This window comes from Cryptotermes secundus, unplaced genomic scaffold (assembly GCF_002891405.2).
Source record: "Cryptotermes secundus unplaced genomic scaffold, Csec_1.0 scaffold139, whole genome shotgun sequence".
Classification (NCBI taxonomy): domain Eukaryota; kingdom Metazoa; phylum Arthropoda; class Insecta; order Blattodea; family Kalotermitidae; genus Cryptotermes; species Cryptotermes secundus.
The window spans coordinates 355,924-381,753 of NW_019735555.1; the positions used below are offsets into that span (position 1 = coordinate 355,924).

Below are 25,830 nucleotides of genomic sequence, written 5' to 3' on the forward strand. Positions count from 1 at the left end.
GGTCTGATTTTGACTGTTTAGGAAGTCCTCCACTGCAGAAATGGCGTTATTATCATCTTGGAATTGCATACCATGAAGTGGCATCTTTAACCATGGAAAGAGGAAGAAGTCACTTGGTGCCAGGTCTGGTAAATGTGATGGATGGGGGAGAATTTCATATCCCAAACTGGCAGCAAGTGTCATCGTAGCATGAGTTGGTGCATTGTCGTGAAGAAGTCACACACCTTTTCCCAGCGTTCCATGTCACTTTTTTTTTATTTCTTCCCATAATTTTCTCAGAAGGTTCTGGTAGTACTAGCTAGTGATGGTGACTCCCTTTTGCGCATAGTCTGTTGTGATGACACCCCGCCGATCCATTCTTTTGGCAGTGTCCTTGAAGCAGACCCTTCATATTTGAGTCTTGTTGTGAACTTTCAGCATTTTTATGGTTTGTGTTCGTCCACTTCGTGACAGTCTTCTTGGCAGCTCCTCCTGAGATGTGACATGTTGGTTCAGGTCCTGTAGATGGTTGTTCAGATCCCATTCTTGCCAGATGATTGGAAATTTTATTGTCAAGTCATGTGTAACCTGACACCCATATTATTTGAACTGTATTTTGGTAAGCTGGTTTCACAAGGGTTTGATGGCAGTTTCAGACCAGTTTATAGTTGATCTGGCAATTGTTGAGTGTTGTGTTATAGCTTGACTGTCAGAATATAGTCATTTCTGTTTTTGTAATTGCTCTTTGTGTTCTCTGATGCACATGTCTTGATGGCATACACTTTTGTCTGAAATACCACAGTGCATTGTCCAAGCAGAAGGTGAATTTTCTCCATGTACCATATTCATAGACCTCATCTGCCTGCAGTGCACTCGTCTTGGAACCATCTGTATACCAGTCTAGTCCACCTTTTCTGTTGTATTGAAACCTGCATTCCTGTTCCTTCTGTCAGGAAGTCTGACTGGGAAATGTTTGTTACAAAAATGTCTCAGTATCATTTTGTCTGTTCCAATTTTTAGGATAGGTTCTTTCTTCATGCCCTGAGCCTTGTAGGCATAGCAGTAGAGTATGCAGACTCCTGCTTGGGCCTCACCCATCCACTGCAGAAGCATTGGAGGGAGTCTGAAGAAGACCTCATTTCCAGCTGTAGGGACTGTCCTCATTGTTTCTGTATTTCCTAAGCAGGCCAGCCTTTGCAGTTTGCTAAGTTCAGCTCTACTGATTTTAAATTTTACTGTTAGGCCTTACAAAGTGGCACCATAGATACGAAGGATATTCGGAAAGTAAAGATAGAAGTCCAGTAAAAATGCAAGGGATTTTTTTGAGAAATGGCAGTGCTGCCATGAGATAGGAACTGTATGACAGGGCAGAGTTCACCAACCACAGTCATGGCAACATTGTGCCTGCAGCATGTGTTTAAATTGGCCATGTCAATTCAAAATCCCGCTAAATGTGAGGTTCATGCAGTAATTGATTTCTTCATGAGAAAAGAGAAACTGCTGCTGAAATTCATCACCAACTTGCTTCTGTTTATGGGGAAGATGTCATGAACAGAAAAAATGCAGCAAAATGGTGTCGTGAATTTGAAGCAGGAAGAAGTGATGTTCATGATGAAATAAGGAGTGGGAGGCCATCGATGAAAACATTTGTGCTGACAGACGTTTAACCATCGATGAACTTCATCAACAATGTCCAGAAGTGTCAATAACTATTCTGCATGAAATTGTTAGAAATATATTAGGCTGACGGAAACTGTGTGCATGTTTAGTGCTGAAAATGTTAACAATCACAAGAAAAATTTGTTTTGTTAGTGCTGGTAGACAGGTGTGTCTTAATGCACATTGCTGGACTATGCCCAAAGCAGTTTGTAGCTCCTGTTACACAGTTTGAGAGAATTTTCCTTTCATTAAGTTTGCAATATGATTGACATTTCTTATTGTATAATAATCACCATCATCGAGTTTCCATAAAAGTTCATCTGAAACCAAGCTTCACCTATCTCCTAGCAGAGGACCTCCACAGGATTTCTCCTGACAATGTGGTTACAATATTACTGCTTTCTAGCATGAAGCATATCTGCCTGCAAGTGGTGTGCCTGACACCATACCTTTCAGCAGCTGGTGTTTGTACATAAAAAGAATTCTGTGAAAAGCTCCCTCTGTATCATGGTAGGGATGTTTCCGTGTGTTCAGTAGCACTTCCAGTAAGCATTTCCACATTATGAAGTGCAGTTTCAGTGAATTTTCGAGTTTGATGGCTGGTCTCACTGCAGAAGATTGTCCTTCAGTACACCATCTTTAATATGCTTCTCCACTAATATCTTCATTATCTTTTAACACATTCAGGACCGGAGGGGCCAATTGGCCCTCTGTGTTTCTATAGCGTTGCAGACCGGGCAGGCCAATTGGCCCTTTTCTGACACGATAAGTTGCAACACGCTATACATCGCTCTGGCGCCACCTACATTGCACGCAACCGCCTGCAGATGCGTGATAAGGCTCTGGAATATTTAGTTAGCTGTCAGTAACTTGACCTTGATGTTTACTTAACTGACTATAAAGGAAAATGCTTTGCCTTCTTCAAGCTGTGTGTATCAGCCAGTAGGTAGTGGGGAAAATGGATCAAGGACAAATTCTCCTCCGAAGACCTAGCTGACCTGGCTTGTGTGCGAGATGCATAGTAATGGTGATTCAGAGAGCGGCAGTGACGGGAGAACAAAGAATTGTGGCCACAGACTGTAAAAGTGACAGTAGCTCTGATGATAATGCAGGTAATAACATTGCGCCTAGTAACATTGCGGGGACAGCAAAAAATCTAAACCCTGATTCAAAATTGAAATACAAAGCATTTATGATGAATGTGGCAAAGGCTTGGGCTAGAGACCAGATGGTGGCGAAAGAACCAGAGTCTGACAGACTTAGTGCAACCTAGCCCATCAACTCCCACCCCACACAGGCCTCATGTGGACACCCCTGGGCGACTCTCTGGTGATATGCGGAAACATACCCTCGTTAAACTGTGAAGAGTGAACATTCCAAGGGGAAGCATCCTTCTAGGCAATGCCATGTTTGTGCAGTTCACAAAAAAGGACTATGACTGTTTACATTTGCAAGTGTGTAATGCCACTTCATAAAGGGGAGTGTTTCCAGAAATATCACACACTTAAGCACTTCTAGCATCATTGATAAGTGTTCTCCAAAAATTTTAGTTCATAAAATTAATTAGGAGATTTTATATTACTTTTTAAAGTGAACAGCACACATGTTAGGGTAGTAGGTATAAAAATGCTGGTCCCCTGGGTGATTTAAATAAATATTTAAATCGCCGGTCCACAAAGTGGTAAAGAAAAGATGAAAGGCTTATATAATAAGCCTTGTCCTCTGTGCACTCAGACTTTTGAGGCACTGTATAAACGTCACTTTGACCTGCCTCCAAGCCGCAGGAACGTACCCGCATGTCAGAGAAGCTCTAAATTTACCACCCAGCTGAGTGACTAAGTGTACCATCCATAGTTACATAAGTGCAGTAACAGTCTCATCCGTTCCTGCAGACTTAATTGATTTAAAGGCACGTAAGGCTCGTTTGATTTCACGTTGATTGACAAGATTGCTGGCCAGGTTCAGTCTCACCCATTCATTCTTGATTAGCACATGCTCAGGTTTGGCTGTCCCCATCCATTATATTAATCATCAGTCAAACTTGAATCTGGAAAGTGAACTGTGAATAGCCCTTCTAGAGTTTCCCTTCCAGTTTTAGTGTATTGATCATCAGGTAACCTAATAGTGCTAACCCCATTACTTGCCCTTTTGCCATGACCCTGATGAGTCTGGCACTGCCTGGTACATCATCGATTACCAGGCAGTACTTCTCCATGAGGACTTTTGGACATGTGACTTTTTGTCATAACAGGTGAGGACCTTATATAAGATGTTCCAGTCTCTTGTCCACTTGGATGTATTAAATAGTCTTATTGTTTTGACCCTCAGTCCATTCTACTCTTTATTCCACCAAGGCCAGGCAGTAAATATTACCTCGGAAGAAGAAAAGGCTTGGGATGACCTTTGAAAAGACAGGTCTTTTATGTAGTATCCACAGTAGGACAACCAGGTTGATTGCTTGGGAGGAGAATCACAATATAATTGATGACAAAGCATAATTGAATTATATTTGCATGTACAGTATTGTCATGTATTTAGTGACTAGACAGGGGGTTTGGATTGGTAACTGGATTTATTGGACTCTTACAAATTGTAGCTATGAAGAATAAAAATGCTTTCACTAATTCAAACGCTCTTCAATTCAGTGTAGCGCACACTAGGTCCTTTCGGATCGTCTTCATTACTGGTTGCCTGGTAATAACTCCCAACAGTGCAGATTACTCAGCTTCTCTGTTACATGGGTGCTATTTTGACTCACTGGCAGCTCCCTCAACTATTACAGTCAGAGAGTAACTTTATGACAGGCAGTTTACCATCAGTCAGTTTGTTATGGCATCAAGCCTCTTGAGGCTCACAACCAGAGATTTTTTGCAGCTGAACTGTAGCAGTCATACTCCTTGTGTAACATCTTCTATAGCAAGAGGATGGATTGATCTCCTATGAATATGCTTGGCCTTGTATATGTGTGTGTAAGGGGTCGGCCATAAAATCCAGCCCTCGCACTGCGACCCTCAATGATCTGTTGTGCTTCCCCTTTGGATTAACCCTTTATTAATCCTACACTTCAATGAAATATGCTTGGCCTTTGTCAGGTATAACAGACTGCATTGAAAACACCACTTTCAGCATTTCCTCTTTTGCCTGGTTATTTGTTGCCATGGAAACAAGTTGTTTACCCAAACATTGCTAGCAACAGATGTTTCTTCTTGCTCTGCACTTCTGACTTTCAGCCTGTATGTCACATTATGTTAATTACCTTCTTCTTTGACTATAGTGGCCTAGATAGAAATTGGCAGTAGTAGTGAGTAAAGGATGCTTGAGAATATAATTTTCTTAAGGTTAGCTGTCATCGCAACAAATGATTTATAATCAATCAGTATTTTACAGATTGAAATTTATGACACACAACAGGCTGCACACTGTGAAGATATAATTTTCTGTCACCATATTTATACTTCAAGCTCTGTTTTATGACACAGTGCGAGATCTCGAGTGAAAGGTCACCTGGAGTTGTACCATGCTTTTATAAGAGAGCCACTAGGAGGAGGAGAGGTAATGAGGCCTGGCGAAGATGTTCTGAGATCACGACAGGAGTCAGATCCTGACTGGGAGATTGTTGATGAGCCCGTCATGCCAAATGTGGAGTCTGCTGCTCAGGTATGGGCTGACTTTTCTCTTTAGGGTTCTGTATGAAGTATATAATTAATTTGTTTCATTCTGGTCCGTCACAATAACAATTACAAATTATAAATCACTCCATCCAATGTGACTTGTAAGCTTTTTACTACATAAAAACTTAACACCCATACATGTTTCGGTCTCTGTGGACCATCTTCATAGGGCGAACATCACTACAAATAGGAAACCACTATCACATAATTTGTTTACACGCAAAGTACGTACACTTATATGTTACAACACACAGTACACAGAATAGAACATTTCACAAACACAGCAGTTTCCTGGGAATGTAAGTTTTAAAAAATTGTATGAAATTCCTTGATGCTAATTAAAAGTTTTTTAGATTGTCAGTAATTAAAATTTGTAAACCATGCAGGCTCGTGTTCGTCCTCCCATCGTCTCTCTTATATGGGGCAGATATTGTGCCACCTGGCTATCTTGATGTGGAGGTTCTTTATATCGTCTAGGGTTTGCTCGTGGCTGCTGTGCTGTTTTCACTGTTCACAAATTTTAATTACTGACAATCTAAAAAACTTTTAATTAGCATCAAGGAATTTCATACAATTTTTTAAAACTTACATTCCCAGGAAACTGCTGTGTTTGTGAAATGTTCTATTCTGTGTACTGTGTGTTGTAACATATAAGTGTACGTACTTTGCGTGTAAACAAATTATGTGATAGTGGTTTCCTATTTGTAGTGATGTTCGCCCTCTGAAGATGGTCCACAGAGACTGAAACATGTAAGGGTGTTAAGTTTTTATGTAGTAAAAAGCTTACAAGTCACACTGGACAGAGTGATTTATAATTTGTATATAATTAATTCTTCAGAGCCCTCCTAGCAAACTATGTGTGTATGTCCTCTTGTTTGATTTAGTTGTAAACATAACTGCCAAAACTAATTGACAAATTTTTTGTGAAATTCAGTATGAACATCATGCCACTAGGTACCATCCTCTCTATCTTAATTTTCTGTGATCAACAGTGTCTGGGGAATATAGTAACACTTCAACTCTATTCCAGTACTAGCACTATTTTAGGCCATTTTTATAACATAAATATTAATCCAAAATCAATACAGTAATGGCAGAACCTAATACAAAGGGAACATCGGCTTTTTCTGAACTATCAGTCTGCACTGTCCGTGAATTTAATAGTTAAAATATGTAGCTATTTAAGTCCTCATTTGATTTGGTTTAGTGACTTCTAAAAAGAGAGATCTAACTATGTTACAGTAACTGCAGTAAACCACAGACATTTGAAACACATGTAGAGGCTTTGCACCTTCAGACCCATTCAAAGTGACATCATAGACCATACCAACACTGCTGAACTACCATAACTTCTAACTTCATGGAACTGAGCCCTACTTTAGAGGCCACCAGTCATGTAGCTACTCAAGAACTTCTGAACAAGTTATGGAACCGAAAGGTTCATTACCGTGTTCACAGGAGCCCTCCACCAGTCCCTATTCTGAGCCAGATCAATCCAATCCATACCACCCCATCCTGTCTAAGATCTGTTTTAATATTATCCACCTACTTACATCTTGTACCTCCTAGTGGTTTCTTTCCTTCTGGCTTTCCCACCAATATCGTATATATTGTGTTTTAAAAAACTACTGAACCTTTGGTCAGCAGAAATACATTTATTGATTTGGAGGTACAAAACCCTAATCCCCTTCAAAGTAGCCTCCTTGGTAATGCACACACTTCTCCCAGCGCTTCCACCATTGTTGGAAACACTTCTGGAACATGTCTTTTGGAATGGTGATCAGCCGGACCGTCGCATTCTGCATGATGTCTTCTCTTGACTCAAATAGGGTTCCTTTCAGTGGCATTTTCAGCTTGGGAAATAGCCAGAAGTCACGCGGAGCCATGTCGGGGGAGTAGGGAGCCTGACGAACCACAGGGATGTTGTGTTTGGCGACGAAAGTCTGAATCAGCTGCGCAGAATGGGCGGGTGCATTATCATGATGGAGCCGCCAAGTTTTTGCTGCCCACAGATCTTGTCGTTTGTGCCGCACAGCATCACGAAGGCAACGAAGGACCTCCTGGTAGTATTCCTTTGTGATGGTTTGGCCTTGTGGTGCATACTCATGATGCACAACCCCACAGGAGTAAAAGAAAACAGCCAACATGACCTTGACATTGCTGCAGACCTGCCGTGCTTTTTTTGGCCTCGGGGATGTCGGATGTTTCCACTGTGACGACTGCATCTTGGTTTCCGGGTCGTACCCATAAACCCACAGCACATCGCCTGTGATCACGATGTTCAGAAAGTTGGGGTTACCGTTTGCATTGTCCAGCATGTCCTGTGTGATTTCCAGACAGCGTTGCTTCTTCTCCATTGTTAGCAGTTTCGGTACGAATTTCGCGGACACTCTCCTCACGCCCAAATCCTCCGTCAAAATTGAATGTACCGATCCAATGCTTACCCGTATCTCGTTCGCAAGTTCTGAGACTGTGATACGAGGGTCCTTCATGACCAAAGTCCACACTTGCTCGATGACATTCTCATTTCGGCTTGTTGAGGGTCTGCCTGAAAGCGGTTCGCTGTCCACTGATGTGCGGCCATCTTTGAAGCGGTTGTATCACTCCTTTATCCGTGAGTTGCTCATGGCATCGTCCCCGAAAGCCTGTTGAATCTTGCGATGGTTCCCACTTGGGTATCGCCAAGCTTTTGGCAAAATTTTATGCAATATCGCTGCTCATGTTGTTCCGTCATTTTACACCTTACTGGAATCTGACGAGCGCTCACTACACGTGCTCACTCATAGGCCGACTGCCAATGACTGACGCTTTCTGCGGGCAGGAAAAATTCACGACTGCGCATGAATGTCCCCACCACATCTTCACTGAAGGGAGCCTCCTGCGCTTCATTGGTTTATGCAGGAAAAAAGAAGGTTCAATACTTTTTGAACACACCACATAAATTCATCTTCACTCCCTTTCGTGCTACATGCCCTGCCCATCTCATCCTCCTTGGCCTCATCATTCTACCATCCTTAAAGAAATTTGCTCATGATGAAAATTCCAGAAACTAAGCGAATTGATGTTGTGGTATTGCTGTAGATGTGTATTTGAGAGGTCTTAGTTTGAATCTCAGCTTGGACACGAATTATTTGGACTGTTTTTTTTTTGTGGTTTTCTTCTGCTCCTCCAGGCAAATGGCAGGATACATCTCAATTTAGTGATGGCTACATCTTCCAAATCATTCATCAGTTATTCTGCTATGTAGTGTAAATACTGGCACTGTAATACAATACCAAGGGTTATAAGCATCATTGTATCTGATACACCACCATTGTGTAGCTGTTTGTTATAGTGTATACTGTGTGTCTGTGAGTTTACTATGTATGAACAAAATTTTGAAACATGATTACACAAGAAATATCTGGAATATTCATTAGTAGTTTTACAAGATTATGAGTTGAACTACTGTTTTATTTATAGCTCTTCGTCATGAAACACATTACATTAAGTTTCAAATGTTTTGTTCAGTTTTGTTTTGATTTGTTTTCCATCCCTGCCCATGGCATAAATTTTCATAAAATTTAGTTCTGGATTAAAAAGACATGGATTTAGCAACTTAAAATTAAATCCTGACATTTTGTTGTAATATTATTTTTAAGTTTAAACATCCCTTCAGTTGAGGCATTAAATGGATTCGGTAATATTTAATGTTTGACTGTGGAAGATTTGGTTGTAGTGTAGATGGTGTTTTTGCAGAACCAGGAGCAGTTGCCACCTCTGCCACATGGGTGGGAAGAGCGACAGGATGCTAATGGCCGCACATACTATGTGAACCATATTGCCCGTTCTACTCAGTGGGAAAGGCCTTCCTTTAAGTAAGAAATTTCTTAGTTTCTTTACCACTATTCACTTCCAAAGGTTCCCTACAGTCCAAAAAATATGTGCTTCAGTTTGATGAATTAATAATATGGTAGCTGAACAGAGTGAATGAATTCATAGTAAAATTCCTTATGCAGGATTACAGTTTTCTGGGCACTGGACAAAAATTGTGATTTTGAGAAACAGTATATTACAAAATAAATAATTAGTATATTTTATGCTCCTCATATTAGGAAGTATAAGTTTAACATGGTACTGACCAAAAAGTTTGCATAAGTGGTAATGCTTGTAACTTGTATTTTTGGGGAGGTGCTTTGTTTTCCTCAGGCCTTCTGGTATGTTACACTGCAGTTGTGTAATAGTTGCCCAGTGTCTGAGTGTATTTAACTTACAGGAAGTTTTGAAAGTTGGCTGGTGGCCTGTCTTAAGGTTATTGGTTGTTAATATTCTGACAGATATTTGTATTTTTTTGTTTTTGTTTTACTACCTGTTACTGTACACTGATAAGGTACCTCAGTTGCTGCTTCTATTAACATTCATTCAATTTTCCCTATTTTTCTTTTGATTTTCGTTTGATTGTCATCCTGAAGTTGATAGTAATGCATTATAAAGTTTATTAATGTAATTGTGAAAATATGAAACCTAATGCATCATCATTTATATTCATCTTTTATTAATCAGACTGCCTATATCAGCCTAGGGAAGCTTGTCATTTTCAAGCACATATGTATGCATGGCTGTGCAGTAGAATGATGAACAGTGGAATTTTTGGATCAGCATCATACTAGTAGAGTGCTGCTTTGAAACTAAGTGGTTAGGAGAGTGATGTGAACTTAAATGATCAGACTTATATCATTTAGGATCATAAAACTGCATGATGTGTGTGTTACTTCTGTGAGTTCTTAGCACTGATATTGATGTAACCCATTCAGTTCTTCTGCTTTGGATCAGGCTTTTTACCCAACGCACAGCATTAAATAGCTCAAATTGTAGCAATGCAGTAGTTAATGGTTTGCTATAAATATGTTTTTTTACAGCAATGGTGGAACTTACAATGATCAAGTCCGCGAGCGTAGTCTAGAATCTGCAGTTACAGAATTTCAGAGACGGTTCCACATTAGTGTAGATGACATTGAAGCTAATAGAAGAGAAAGTAACTCAGCAGGTCATCAGGTGAGAGAAGTGAAATATTTGTGCATGTTTCTAACGTAAGAAATCAGAAATACCTACTTAGATAAAATGTATACTTATGTCATGGCTTTGTTTCTTCATTATTCAGTTATGTGCATGATGTAAAGCCTGAAATATATAAACCAGAGACGGAACATTTTGAATCAGCAAAGTTTTTAATAGGTGAAAAGTATGTAGTGTAGTAAGTCTACCAATAATCTCAATGTTTTGATTGTGATTCAAGGTATAGATCATTGTAGGACATGCCTGAGTTATCAGATCTTACTGTGTAATTGTTTGTAGCCATTATTATGCAGTAAACATGAGAGCCATATGTGGTATTTGAGGTTCTCACAACAATCCTTATATAGCTTTCTATCTTGTGGGATATAATGCCATGCAATACAGTGAAAGTCAGCTGGTATTTTGGGGGAACATACTGCGTGAAGCAGGCAGCAAGCAGAACCTGCTTCATGTGACTTTCTTCCTTGACTTATTCTTCAACTCTGAAGATGGAGGCAACATGCTCCTCTCAAAACATCGATTGGTTTTCACCAGACTACTTAGTGTTATAGTCTGGTGAAAATCAATTTATATTTCAGAGGAACATGTTGGTTTTTCTCCTCTCCATGTCCATACCAGTTCTGGAGCCCACCTAACCTCCTATCCATAGGGTTCCAGGGGCTTTTCCACTGGGATTGAAGCAGCTGGGGTGAAGCTGACCAGTTACCACAGGGACACTTTAACTTAGTGTTATATCACAGAAGATAGAATTATTCATGAGAGCCATACACCATACAAGTTCTAACCCTTTTAATACCTAAACCTGAGACTAAAAGTTTTGCAAGAATAATTGGGCTTTTCCATAAAAGTTGGTTTAATGATGTCAGATCTCTGTACCCAAGATAGAGAAGGAATGTGTTGACATCTAAGTATTCCATATCGTTGTATGATAATTGCATGAAGTCCAGAGCAGATGACTGAGTGGATAGCAAATGGTGACTAATTATTCAGTCATGAAAAATATTGCCTGAGGTAGTCACTCATTTATATGTGGTATGAGCAGTTTCACCATCTGGAAGAATGTATATTTCTTCTCATCACTTTAAATGATGTGAGAATTAGTTCAATGTTTTTTTCATTCCCTCCTGCTNAAAAAAAAAAAAAAGAAGGGCCCAGTGATTAATCAACTCTAATTTCATATAAATGGACCTCATATATCAGTATATCATTTTCTGGGCTAGTGTCATGTCATTCTTGGTGTGTGCCTTTTCACATGAAATGAATACTTATTCTGAGAATTAAATTAGCAGTGGCTCAACTTCACTGCCACATGCTGGCACATAAAATCAGATATATATTTGAACAGTAAAAACATTGTGTGTTGGGCTGTACTTATATTCAGTAACAAACACATGCATTTCTCTTTTTTCATATGTACGAAGGGGGACCCAAAAATAACCGGAAATGACCTGTTGCGCGCGCATGCTTTGTAGTTACGAGTTGTGCTGCTAGGTGGTGTTAGCTGGGGGTCTCCCGCGACTGTTAGTGAGCTGGCGTCAGTCTGAGTTAAGTGGTTTGTCTGTGGTGCTCTGTTGTGTGCGTTCCTGTTTCAACCCTTTGGCGATTAGTGAGATGGCCGACCAGAAGGAACAAAGAGTGTGCGTGAAATTTTGCTTTCTGTTAGGGAAAACTGCACTTCACTCTTCAAGTCGCAGTAAACATTCACGCGGTTTTCTCTTCGGTCATCTCCGAGCAAGCGAGGAACAAATTTTGCAGACACCCGTCTCATGTGCAAACCTTCGGTTAAAATTCGCTGGACCGTGCTCCATGAGATGTTCGTTTCCTCAGAAGGTTGGTAAATGGTCTTTCGACGATCTTCATCAATTGTTAGGGTTACTCGCCCTATGTCTAAAGTGCTGGAGCGGCTAGTTCTTGTTCCACACTGTACAGGTGTTATTCTGTGTGGTCTTCCTGTGTGCGTGCCGCTGCCGCTTGATATATTGAAGAAGTTGCAGTCTGGTCTAGAAACCTGAAATTAATGGCTCTGGGGATTCATTGCGCTGACTACGTGACACCCTGTATCCGCAAAAGTTGGCACTAACTTCGCCGATAAGCGGCGGTCTCTCGGTCAGTATAGTTCGCTTGCGGACTAAAATCATGGAGTTGAAGAAGTTGCACAGACGATGAGAAGTGTGAGTGCTATTTTAGGCTAATGAAAATGAATTTAGCTTGAAAAATGTTTGTTTAAATCCTCCCTCCCCATTTCAGATTTCATTTCAGTTCATTGAATGTTTTTGGGGTTGAAATATGCAGGTAAATGGTCAGGTATTTTATTACACTTTTATTTCATGCACTTAAGATATTCCCAACTTTTTAAACCATGGAGTATCAGATAGATGAAAGGGCAATAAATAGGTAAATGAGGAGAAGAGATAATGAAGGAATGTGGAAATTAGAATGAGAACAATAAATGTTGAAGATTGTCACAACACATGCATGTCACAACACACAAATAAGGACTTTAAGAACATAGTGCAGAGTTCTCACAAAACAACATCCTGAAGGCAGTTGTATAACCTACCCATGCTTCCTCTTTCATTTTTAGACAGGACTCATCACTTGCTGTATGTTTACATAAATCATTAGAGCATAATCCTGTATACATAAAATTTATTTAACAATTAACCCTGACATGGTTTGAATCTAAAGTTTCTTCATAAAATAGTTCGCTGCCAGAGATTACATGTTTACATAACCCTACCTAAATAATATATCATGTTTGTGTAAAAAATGGAAGACATATTCCACTATGGGAAATCTTGATTCAGTTAATAATGTCAAGTGATAGAATGACTATAGATGGGGTTTGGATTGGTAATTAGGTTTATTGAACACTTACAGAAAATAACTAAGGGACTAAAATGCACTTGCTAATTGTCACACTTTACAGTTCACTACAGCACACACTATGTCTTCTCAGTCTGCTGTATCTTCACAAGTTGTCACCTGGTAATGGCTTTCAGTGCTGTAGCTTCTTCAACTTCTGTATTCACGTCCTTACTGGCCAGTGATTGTCTCACAAACGAACTAAACTCTAGGCTTGCCCTGCTTAAAACACCTTGGCATGGGCCGCATAGAAAACATTACTTCCAACAGTTCTGTTGTTGCATCGTGCAGCTGTTACACGTACCATATTGGAAACACCGCTTAGCAACAGAAGTACGTGCTATATTGCTCCCTCCTTAAGGCTGTCTGTCCTGAATAGGCTACAGGCATACCACCATTTCTTCTTTTCTGAGGGCTGTGCTTGTGATGTCTATGATTGGCCTTGCCTTCCTTCCCTGTTGCTCAGTTCTCATGGTGATTACTCTCCAACTGCTCCTGCTGCTCCCTCCTTAAGGCTTCTTGTCCCGAGCAGTTCCCTGATAAGGTGCAATCTGGTCCAGGTGTACCTCCACCAACCTTGATCTAAGACTGAAGCTCCTGATAACCAGAGTCTGTTAATATAGTCTAATAATTTCAAGTTAAAACAGTATATATCTCACTTTATTGTTATTTGTAGGGACTGGCTATCAAGAATTAAAACAAGAAGTTATGGGGTAAGAACTAACAAGTATTTGATACAAAATGGACCACATAGAAAACTCTGTGTCAAGTAGTTCTTCTGTTGCGTATTTGTCACCACAGGAATGTGTTCACGGAGCCATTTTCCAGCAAAGGCCTGCAAGCATGTTTACAAAGCCGTTACCTAGCAACGGCATAAAAAATGTGTTTACTGAGCCGTTACCTAGCGATGGCTTGGAGTGTGTTTACTGAGTCATTGCCAAGGAATGGCCCAAGAACATGTTAACTGGGCCTTTGCCTAGCAATGAAGGGGATGGCTACACAGACACAGACAGCAAGGTGATCTCATAGCCTCCTTTTATTTCTTCAAAATAGGGGGAAAAGGATGTTTACTATATTTTTGTATATTTGACTGATTACTGCTCTTTTTTAGAAATTCACTTTTTTCATATTGTATCATTTTATCATAAGCTATCCTATTCCTTTTTTTTTTTATCTTGGAGAAGTACAGCACACACCAAAATATGCAGTACTGAAATGAAAAGATGACCTGATGATACCACTGTCTATTCATGTGAAGATGGCACACCATATCGTCACACGTGTACTGTGTAGCGGTTTCTGGACAGTAACATCTGGCCACTCAAAACCAAGGAAGTGAGTTGTCTGGCGACCACTTCCATATGCTCGGAAATAATACTCAACTATGAATACTGTTTCTTCCATTGAGAGAACCATTTCCAAGAATAGCTGCACAACACATGTTCCTTTTCACTACTGGGAACACGTGCGGCTGGAGCTATGCCCCATTGACAAAAGCACTTGCGCGTTCGAGATACACGAGTTTCTGCATATTTTGGTGCATACTGTATATTACAGTTTTCTTGAAAACAGCTCAAACAATTGTGATTAATTTTTAGTAACAAGTGGAGTCTATCCTCCTATATAGGATTGCATGAGTGATATCTTTATATATCAAATAGATATAAAGTGTAACTTCTGTATCAGTTTTCTATCTCTTTCCTGCCACAGACTTAATAGAGTGCATAAAAGAAATTCTTAAATATGTTCCATATTCTTGCAGTATGTACAGTAGCCATGATGAGCAAGTATTGCTGTAAGGTCCTGAAAGCAATTTAAGCCCTAATATTAAAGTCTTCTGTCAGTAAGCAGTTGTCTAGCCCTCTTCCCGAACGGTTGTATATTTGTCTTTTTTAAGTTCAGACAATATTCATGACCGAAATAAACTGCCCCGAGCAGCTTTTCCTAGTTTCCTTACGTCCGCTCTATTCCCGGCCGAAACCAGCTCATTTGTTCTAAGCGCTTCCTGAAGAAGAGAATAATAATGGGTTATTCGAGGTGAAGGATTATAGATACCGCCAAGCCAGTAGAGGCCGAACTCGCTGACTTGGTCGGGACTGATGGTAAGCACCAGTATCGGTAGGGTATACAGACTGGTAGAATATCATAGAGGGAAGCACAATAGATCAAATTGGTCGCGGTGCATGGGGAAACCCACCCTCTCCAATAACTAACTAACTAACTAACTAACTAACTAACTAACTTTGTCCTTTGTTTATAACATCCTGGCACGGACCACGTAGAAACTCCGTTCCTCTGTTGCATGCCCATCCAACGCGTCTACGGAAAGCCCAAAGATCTGCGAGAGATCTGAGAGATCTGCGAGTAAAGAGGACATTCAATATATATCTAAAATAAGCAGGGTGTGAGGAAGGGAACTACACTGAACAAGCTCAGCATAGGAACACATCAGTGAACCTTCGGATGTCGTAAAGATGGAAGTTTATTGACCAGCTGAGAAATTACGCAATTCTGAATCACTATCCTGCACCACGATATTAGTTAAAACCGACACTCGTTAGAACACCGAGGAAATGATATTTAATCACATTGTAGTAAGCCTAGATCTTCGTTGGACTTTCGCATTGTTCGAACTTCAAAGTCATGTTGTGAACGGCCTTAAATTTGTTTATAAANNNCCCAAAGAAAATGAAAATTTGTCTGTGTTGTCTCACTGTAAATTGTTTATGATTAGACCTGTGTGAAGCAGGATTATGCTCTTGTTTAGTTCGCATTGTATGTAGGCCATACTGAAAGTCTTGAGCACATTTATGTTTGTAAGTCAACAGTTATAAACACAATATCAACGTGAGACTTAAAGGTTATATTTGTCAGACTTAATGCATAAAATATCTGTACTTAAGTAACGTGCTTCCAGAAAAAAAAATCTTCACATTCACAACTGATAGACCTTCAAATCCAACTCACGCCTATTCTTGGCGTGAGCGCTTGACGTCATTTACGAAGCTGCTATTTAACGGAACGTAATATAGGACTGTCGTAACGTGGAATATAAGTCGAAATATGACGTTATGTATAAAATTGAGCGTCTTAACGGTTTTTCCACCCAAAGTATAAATTTTTGTTGTTATATTCCGAGTTTATCTTGCTACGTGATAGCTTTATTTAAGGAATTGTATCCTATTTCTTTACGATTTCAAGCTAAGTTACGGAACTCTAATTTTTGGGGGGGATTTTACTTTTATTTCATTAAATTTAAAATATTTTTTCATTATTTCAATATAATTTAATGAATATTAACCCACTTTTAGGAGATTTCAAGTTAATTAAAGATATTTCGACATTTTTCTAGATTTCACCCTTATTAAAGGAATTTGGAATAATTTCTGAACGATTTCAACCTAATTTAAGGAATTTAAACTTCTCTATGTTAGCACTTCTGACTTGCATTCAGAGGTATCTGTTTTGAATCTTAGCTGGGCACTGACTATTTTCCTCAGTCTGTCCATGCTAATGCTAGGTTAGTGCCCCAGAATAGTCCTTGATTGCTTCCTGCCACATCCTTTCAAACTGATTGTTCACTGGTCATCCAAGCAGTCAGTGATATATACTTTCAGATACTGGCTGCATCTCTAAATGAACCATAAATAAATAAATTAGAAAGTTATAGTTATTCTTGTGTGCCAGTCTATAGTAAGATCATATACATTTTAATCGGTGTTTTTGTGATGTTATATCCTCATTAGTTTTGTGATTTCATCCTTCTCATGGTTAGGTTGAATGATTCAGGTTGTAGTATATACGAGGGGGGACCCAAAAATAACCAGAAACGACCTGTTGCGCGCGCATGCTTTGTAGTTATGAGTTGTGCTGCTAGGTGGTGTTAGCTGGGGGTCTCCCGCGACTGTTAGTGAGCTGGCGTCAGTCTGAGTTAAGTGGTTTGTCTGTGGTGCTCTGTTGTGTGCGTTCCTGTTTCAACCCTTTGGCGATTAGTGAGATGGCCGACCAGAAGGAACAAAGAGTGTGCGTGAAATTGATGAAGATCGTCGAAAGACCATTGACCAACTTTCTGAGGAAACGAACATCTCATGGAGCACGGTCCAGCGAATTTTAACCGAAGGTTTGCACATGAGACGGGTGTCTGCAAAATTTGTTCCTCGCTTGCTCAGAGATGACCAAAGAGGAAACCGCGTGAATGTTTGCCGCGACTTGAAGAGTGAAGTGCAGTTTTCCCTAACAGAAAGCAAAATTTCACGCACACTCTTTGTTCCTTTTGGTCGACCATCTCACTAATCGCCAAAGGGTTGAAACAGGAACGCACACAACAGAGCACCACAGACAAACCACTTAACTCAGACTGACGCCAGCTCACTAACAGTCGCGGGAGACCCCCAGCTAACACCACCTAGCAGCACAACTCGTAACTACAAAGCATACGCGCGCAACAGGTCGTTTCCGGTTATTTTTGGGTCCCCCTTTGTATGCTGCTGTACTGTAGCTTTGTTGTGTCTGTCGGTACTGTCGTCTTCATTCAGGTAGTTTTGTGTGTTATCTCTTGTGTTCTGAATGTTACAATATTTTGATGTGGCATGTGTTTCATTTTGCGCATGCCACATAATGGTGATCAGGAACACATCATCAATGGAAGTGATGAAGATTATGAATTTCTGGGGGGAGAAACTAGAGAGGTATGGTTAAAGCTCTTACCTGTATGCATGCTAATATTTTAGATTTTCTTGTGTATTTCTTTAATTACTAATTAGGATGGTAGATTTTCTGTTTCTCATTAAAACTATCTTAGAACTCACTTCTTTCACAACGTGAATTTGCAGTATTATTGTGGTAAATGTGATGGTTTTAGAACTGCTTGAGTTTGTTAACAGGCAGTATTAAGTGTCTTCCTGTAGTGGTCTGATGAAGGTGCATGATCCAATTTCTTCTTGGTGATTCTTCATTGTATTTAGCAAGGTTTTTTTAGACTGCAGAATGTATGCAACATTGAATGAAATATGAAGATGATTGTGAATGCTGAGTGAGTAAAGGGTTTGGAAGGAGGTAATGTTTGTTTATTGCAGGATATTATTCTGGCATTGAAGTTAAGGGACTAAGGAAAACTGAGAAACCTCAAGATATGACAGTAACCTGGTTGAGATTCAAACCAGGATCTCTCTCATACAATGTTAAGAGTGTTACCACAATACAAGTCTGTTTATTATTTGGACTTGAACTAGTACATATAATTTTCGAAGTGAGATTGGCAAGTGGAATGTTGTTTGCACTTACAGCAGTTCGAAGGATGAAAATGGAGAAGTTCTGTGGTGTCTCCTATAAGTTGTCCCGAATTATTTATTTATTTTTTATTTATTTCGTCTCTATAGATCATTGTTACATGATATAGGACGAATCAGTTACTGTACATTGGCTGATTACAATAAGAGAATTAAGTTACAATACTTACAGTTGTTTACAGTAGATTACAATAGTTAAGAGTTTGTATAGTGTGAGGTGGAATCCATATTAGGTCCCCTCAGCACGTCAGCTTCCATATGTCCTATCGTACCTGTACTGGTGATAAAGCTTATGGAGAATTTGATGGAATGATTGCCAGGGGAAACTGAAGTACTTGGGGGGGGGGAACCTTCCCCAGGGCCACTTTATCCATTACAAATCCCACTTGACTAGACCACAGTGGTGGGAAGCCAGCGACTAACCGTTTAAGCTATGGCACGGTAATAATGGTAGTAATGGTAATATAGGGACTAATCTCCGAGGGTAACGTAACCTCTCATTCTTGAACTTCTGCTTGAAGTTAGAATTGTTGTTAAAGTATGTATATCCTTGCAGAGAACTGAGATTTTGTAGTTGAAATGACATAACTAGTACAGAATACCCTCATTATAGAAGTGTATTTATAAAGTGTGTCTGTATTATGGAATTTTGTAATGGGAACTATACTTTGCCATGACTGAATTCATTTTTATTTGTACTTCTTATTTAAGAAAGTTTTAATATGTAATCTACCATGCATATATTTTATTCACACGCTATTTCAATTTTACACACTCTGAGCCATCTTACTGAAACGTGAAAAGGTCTTGAAGACCGAAATTTGGTTCTTGGGTGGGAAGTACCAACTCAAAGAGACTCTCACAAATATATCAAATGAATATGTATATATATTAAATAACAAATACAAATACAACCTAAGTACCTGGAGGTAATAAGCCTCCGACAATCACAATCATACCGACCAGAAAAGGTGAATTGACTGCACAGTTCAGGGTCCCACAACAGAATGGATCACTCGCGTTGGACCTCAGCTGACGGGAACCAGGAAGTGGAACGTTGGAAGGGGTAAGTAGTAAGAAAGGGGGTGGGGGGACGCCCTCTGATGTAACGTAGACCCGGCGTTACATCCTCCCCCTCCAAAATTCACCCATGGGGGGTGACGCTAGGTTGTAGGGGGCTGCTGCTGATTGCTGATGGCAGGAGCGGTGGGTTGCATCCCGATGGTGAATAATATCAGGTGAGCGTAACACGTGCATAAGTCCCACACTGGGCGTGCTCACAACGATAAAGTAGTGTAGATACACACGATGCTACAGTCCGCACTCTGTACCAAAAGTGCTGATAGGTGTCCGCGACCACAACTCTGACATACGCGGCACCCACTCTGTCGCACATAGCCTGCAGCAATCGGGTCGTTCACCGGTTTAGTTCAGTCCCACCTCAAGACGCTCACTGTCGACTGCAGATGTCAATTTGCTACTGAGACAGTAGGACATTCTCTCCGCCGGAGACGATATAGTCTGCGAATCTGGGGGCCCTCTGACGTAACGTAGACCCGGCGTTACATTACTTAATGTATCTGTGCAATTAACTGTTACAGATATTATCTTGTTAGTGATTTTGTTTGTTTCTTGATTTTAGGCTGCTGATATCACAGACAGTACTGCTCAGTCCCAGCATGAAGCAGAAACTGTGAGTTTACAAAGTTGATAAAGCATTTTGACCATTTAGTATAAACATAAAAGAATCTTTTGCAGTAGTGAGATGGTGGGGCTGAGGTCAGATATCCTGTTATGCTTGATCAAATGCATGTGTTTTAAACTCCTTGTTTTGTGGTATCGAATGGTTCAGAATTTTCTCGCAACTTGAAGAAGCTTCAAAGAAAATTTGCGGTTTTTATAGAGTTATTTCAGAGCCAAACTTATGATTTGCATGTGTTTACCTGCATGCAGTAGTTCTCCCAGCCACAGGTAGCAATGCTGCCCATCATCAACCCTCGTGGGTACCATTGCAGATGTAATGATCTGTGATCACAGTAGAGGCTGGCTGAATTTTTGATCTGTTGTATGTCTGAAAACTTTCACCCTTTAATCCAGCCATGTCACCTAAGAAAACTTCCTTGCAAGAAATAAAGTGAAAATATGTTGTTTTTACTTTTAAAAGACCAGAAATTCTGCAAATCATGTGACATTTGGGTTGTAAGTTCTCGTGCAACCAGCTGCTTCATGTAACCTGACCATCACATTCCCCATACATACAAAATAATGAGTTACTGTATAAACTTTGAACTCACAGTGTGCTATTTATATGAAGGATGCGTTATAGTGTATACATTAACATGATATTTATAGTGGCAGAGTAAGGTAAAAGTGTCCTTGCACTTAATTGAGCACCACACCTGTGAGTAGTATGTAGGTGGTAAAGGTGTAGCTCCACACGTTGTTAACCTCTGCACCAGATTGGAGGTGGGTGGTCAGCTACATGCTAGAAAAACAGCCCCTTTTACTCACTGGATATGATGCTGGGTGGGGCCCAGAGCCAGCTGGTTCTTATAGAGAAGAGAAAAATGTCTTGCACCTGATGGAATCCAACTCTGATTCCTCAGTTGTCCAGCCTGTAGCCTGTTTTGTATACTGACTGAGCTCTCCTGGTATGTATTCATTAATGTCAGTAGATGTATTGCAGACTGATGGAAAATGCTTAGTTGAGCGTGGTACTGGTGGTGTAAATAATGAGAAGTACAGGTATCTTTCTATTCGCAACAGTACATGGTCTGTTCAAAAAGTTTCAGAACTTTTGAAATAGCACATCAACTCAACATATTAGTATTGTCAGGTAAATTGTGCTGCCTAGTGACGTGCTTTATAAGTATCATCATTTTTGCCGGGTCATCCTGCTGTAATTAGTCATCGCCCTATAGCTATTTGTTCACATGAGTGTAGAGTGTGTCTTGCGATGTTTGAGATGGCTGTTATTCGTTAACACCATATTAATATTAAATTTTGCTTCAAACTATGGAAAACGTTTACGGAGATTCATAAATGTCAAAAAACGATTATTGTGATCAGTGCATTAGCTGTACATGTTGTTATGAATGGTGTAAGCGATTTAAGGATGGTTAGTAGTCAACACATGATGAGCCGCGTTTGGGATGGCTCTCGTCATCATGTGATGATGCTTATGTTACCCAAGTTTATGAAATTATATGTTCTATTTGTCACTTGAGAGTGCAGGAAATAGCAGAAGAGTGCAACATGTCGATAGGATCATGTCATGACATCCTTACAACAAAATTAGAAATGCCTCAGGTAATCTCAAAGTTTGACCCATGATGTCTGACACAGGATCAGAGAGACAGTTGCACTGCCATCTGTCAGGAGCTTTTAGATCACACTAGCGAGGATGAACACTTTCTGAAAAGAATTATAACCATTGATGAAACATGGGTTTATGGATACAATGTGGAAAAGAATATGCAATCTTAACAGTGGGTTGAAAAAAATTTGCTGAGACCGAAAAAGGCGTGGCAGATCAGGTCAAACCTGAAAGTCATTTTGACGGTTTTCTTTTGACATTGAGGATGTTGCGCATCATGAATTCTTATGTCAAGGGCAAACAGTGAATGCTGATGTTATCTCGAAATGCTGAAACATCTAAGAGAAAATGTCAGGAGATAAGGACCAGGACTGTTTCCAAAAGTGGCAACAGTGTTGGGAGTAGTGCACCAATGTAGGAGGGGAGTACTTTGATGGTGATAGGGCTCACTCAGTTGTAGGCATGTCCGGAAAAAAAAGTTCTGGAACTTATTGAACAGACCTTGTAATTCGTTTTATGTAGACTGTTCATAAGGTGAAAATTCTCAATCAGAAGTTAAATTTCCACATACTTTACATGTAAAAGTCACAGAACTTGCAAATTACTTAAAGTGAAGGTACAAATGAACGTGCTTTATAGTAGCAACAATTTGTGAAGCAAATGTTTGTAAAACAAGGGTTACCTATATATAATTTGTTACAGAAGTCTAAATCTTATAAATGGATGTGTGTATGTTGTGTTTGATTACATCATGTAAGAAAATGTCACTATGCCTGGAAGAATCAAAATTATTGTCTCACGCCCTTTCATTAAAGCTTTTGGCTGTGTAATCGAATTTGTTTTAACTGTCTTGGTTAATATAGGTTTCACTGCCATATTATTCTGTCACTAGCATGACATGAAAAGTACTATGAGGGAGTATATTTTGCAAGCATGTAGCAATAGTAAAATTAAATTGATTTTCTTTTATTGTTTAATGACATTTTCTGAACTACATTGTGCCAAATCAGGGGCTCATTTTGAGTTACAATTTTAAAGGGATGTGGAAGGTAGTGGTTGTGGTGTGTTTTGAGGTTCTCTCTCAATTTTTTTGGAGGAGCTGAAGAAAAGTACTATAGTTGTTGGTCAGAATAGTTTGTCTCCGCACCCAGAGTCAAACCTGTGACCTGCCAAATATGGAGTATGAACCTCTCAAGTGTGACTTTCGCTTCCACATTCTTAGATTATGTTTTCTACTCACAAGATCTGTTGTATAGTATGTCAATATATACGTATGAAATTATTTATTAGAAACAAGGAAAGAATGAACATATCAGTTGTCCTCATTGACATGGAAATGGAAAATGATAAATAATCCTATTTAGCAGTGGGTTTCCATAATTCTGGATACAATTTTAGAACTATGTCGTGACTAATGGTTTCAGCTGTCTACACCTGAGTCCCGAGTACCGAATTCATTGGATGTGAATTCTGAAGGACTGCCTCAGGGATGGACAATGCAAGTAGCACCCAATGGTCGTGTTTTTTTCATTGATCACAACGAAAGGGCTACAACATGGGTAGATCCTCGCACAGGACGTGCCAGCCCCATGCCAAACCAAAACCATCCACCTAATCGACGCCCTGAAGATGAATTAGGGACTCTGCCGGAGGGATGGGAAGAACGGGTTCATACAGATGGAAGAATATTTTTTATCGATCATAGTAAGTAATATTTATTTATTTGTGTGGCTTATGTAATGGGTTTAATGTGCCTAGTGTGGTATTAATATTTGCTGGAACTTCATTACATATTTTTCTAGTGGTTCATCTCTACAGCAGAATTTAAAACAAAGCTTGTGATACTGGTTTTTTATTTTCTTATGTTTGCTCATGAGAATGGCAAGATATAAAGGAAATGTGCATAGTAAAGTTCAGATCTTTTATCTGAAGGCCAGCAATACAAAACAGCTTAACATTACATGCATATTGCCAGAAAATGGGAAGTTGTTGTATACTTGAACCTTGATTTCTTTATGATGGTATGATGCTTTTTGCTTCAGTCTTGTCATTATTACCTGTTAACTCAATCAGTTTGTATCACTGGTATGTTATGAATTTATTGTAATTCCTACAACACTTTCTAATTTTTCTCTCCATGTCCTTGAAGAAAAGAACATTTCTCATAATTATTCAGGGCTGTTCAGTTTTCATTTCTCATAATTTTTCAGGACTGTTCAATTTTTCCCCTTAGCACCCTCACATAAATGTCACAAAGTGACTAATAGTACCAAATGTATAAAGCTTAGCCATAATTTTCAGTACGATAAATCACAATAGTAAGTTATCACAGATGCTTTATGACAAAATATTTTTTAACTTATTCACAGAGATCTCTAAACACACGTACACCACATCTCACCTGGTCATGGCTATATACATTCAGTCAAAGCATAACAGTTTGGTGCAAGAGCACGTAGTGCAGCAGAGATATTTATGACCCCAGGACAGTATTTAGCATCACATTCTGTGGCCCAGTTTGCTATTGCAGAATTTTCTTTTGTTCAGTTTAACCTTTAACGTACGGACTTTTAAATTGCCGGCAGCCCTCTGTGGCCGATATTTAAATCGCCCTAATTAAATAACATTGCAAACTTTCATAAAAAAATCCATATTTTCCATTCTATGCAACCTAGAAATACAAACTAAAAACAACCTGAAAGACAATAAAATTTTCTACATATACACAAAGGAGCAATTTTTACAAACGAAAATTAACTGTGATTATTTTGTCATGAATTGCAAAATATAATCTTTATTATATATGTTACGAAATTCCAAAGGACTTACTCGTTGCTTTTTTCTTCAACCTTGAATCATGGTGATATTGTAAATATAATCACACCATATTCAGTAATATTTTGTTCAGACTGTACACGAGTTTGAACTGCGTCACTACACAGTTTACGATACACTCTGACGCGCGTGGCACTTCTTGAAGCAGTCCACCTCACACAAAGCGACATTGCACTTTTTACAATATAAGAGTGTGCTCCTGCTTTTCTTATTTAGCGAAACACACGACAACGTCTTTGTTTCCCTTTGGTTGGCCAGTGTTATGAATGTTTCACCTCCAGTCGACTCAGTTGGGCCCCAGGTAACCTTGGCCTCTCCCGAGAAACGCCACTGACCGTGATATTCGCCTTGTGATATTCAGCTTTGAGACTTGGTGATATTGTAAATATAATCACACTATATACAATAATATTTTGTTCAGACTGTACATGAGTTTGAACTGCGTCACTTCACAGTTTCAGTTCACAGTCACTTGCACAGAGCAAAATCACACTTTTTACAATAGAATACAATAGTCCTGCTTTTCTTATTTAGTGAACCACACAACGTCTTTGTTTCACTTTGGTTGGCCAGTGTTATGAATGTTTCACCTCCAGTCAACTCAGTTGGGTCCCTGATAACTTTGGCCTTCCCCCGAGAAACGCCACTGACCGTGACATTCGGCTTGTGTGATTGAAAAATCATCTTGGGGGAGGGGAGTTTCTAGCAAAATCAAATAAATTATGTTGATTGACAAAGCAACACTTTCACCTGTTGGTAATACTCGCAAAATAGTGATGCAAAGTAATTATAATACTAGTCGAAAAGAGTGCTAGTCTGACACATACTGAAAGTAGCAGTGGCGAAGATGCCTTTTACTCACAAAGTAATACTGGCTCAGTGGGTTTATACCTCTTCCAAGACACAAAATAAAAGTGATATACAAAGAAATATTAGACAATCCGACACTGACTTCCTGACTGATAATTCGCCACTGGAAACCAATCCTTGAATGTGTCAGACTTCCTTGAAGGCTCTGGAAGCACTCATATGCAAGCACCGATAAATATTTCCTCATCAGTTCTTGAAACAAAGCTGGGCTATATTTGGCTGAACAGGTCATAAACAGTCATATTTAAACGTAAATAGTATCAAAACCAGTACCGTGATAAACGATTTCTTT

The 25,830-nt window shown here is 39.6% G+C and overlaps 1 protein-coding gene across 3 annotated transcripts in view; it reads left to right on the forward strand.

The window, feature by feature from the left end:
• The window catches only part of LOC111869524 (E3 ubiquitin-protein ligase Nedd-4), a 75,053-nt gene that overhangs the window by 25,874 nt on the left and 23,349 nt on the right, over nt 1–25,830 (forward strand). For 2 of the 3 annotated variants that reach the window (XM_023861118.2, XM_023861121.2), the window contains exons 6-11: nt 5,118–5,295; nt 9,048–9,166; nt 10,208–10,343; nt 17,858–17,917; nt 20,160–20,210; nt 23,258–23,537. In XM_023861118.2, the coding sequence (XP_023716886.1) occupies nt 5,118–5,295; nt 9,048–9,166; nt 10,208–10,343; nt 17,858–17,917; nt 20,160–20,210; nt 23,258–23,537 (824 nt within the window). The remainder of the gene's footprint in view (nt 1–5,117; nt 5,296–9,047; nt 9,167–10,207; nt 10,344–17,857; nt 17,918–20,159; nt 20,211–23,257; nt 23,538–25,830) is intronic. The other variant, XM_023861119.2, reaches the window with a different exon arrangement.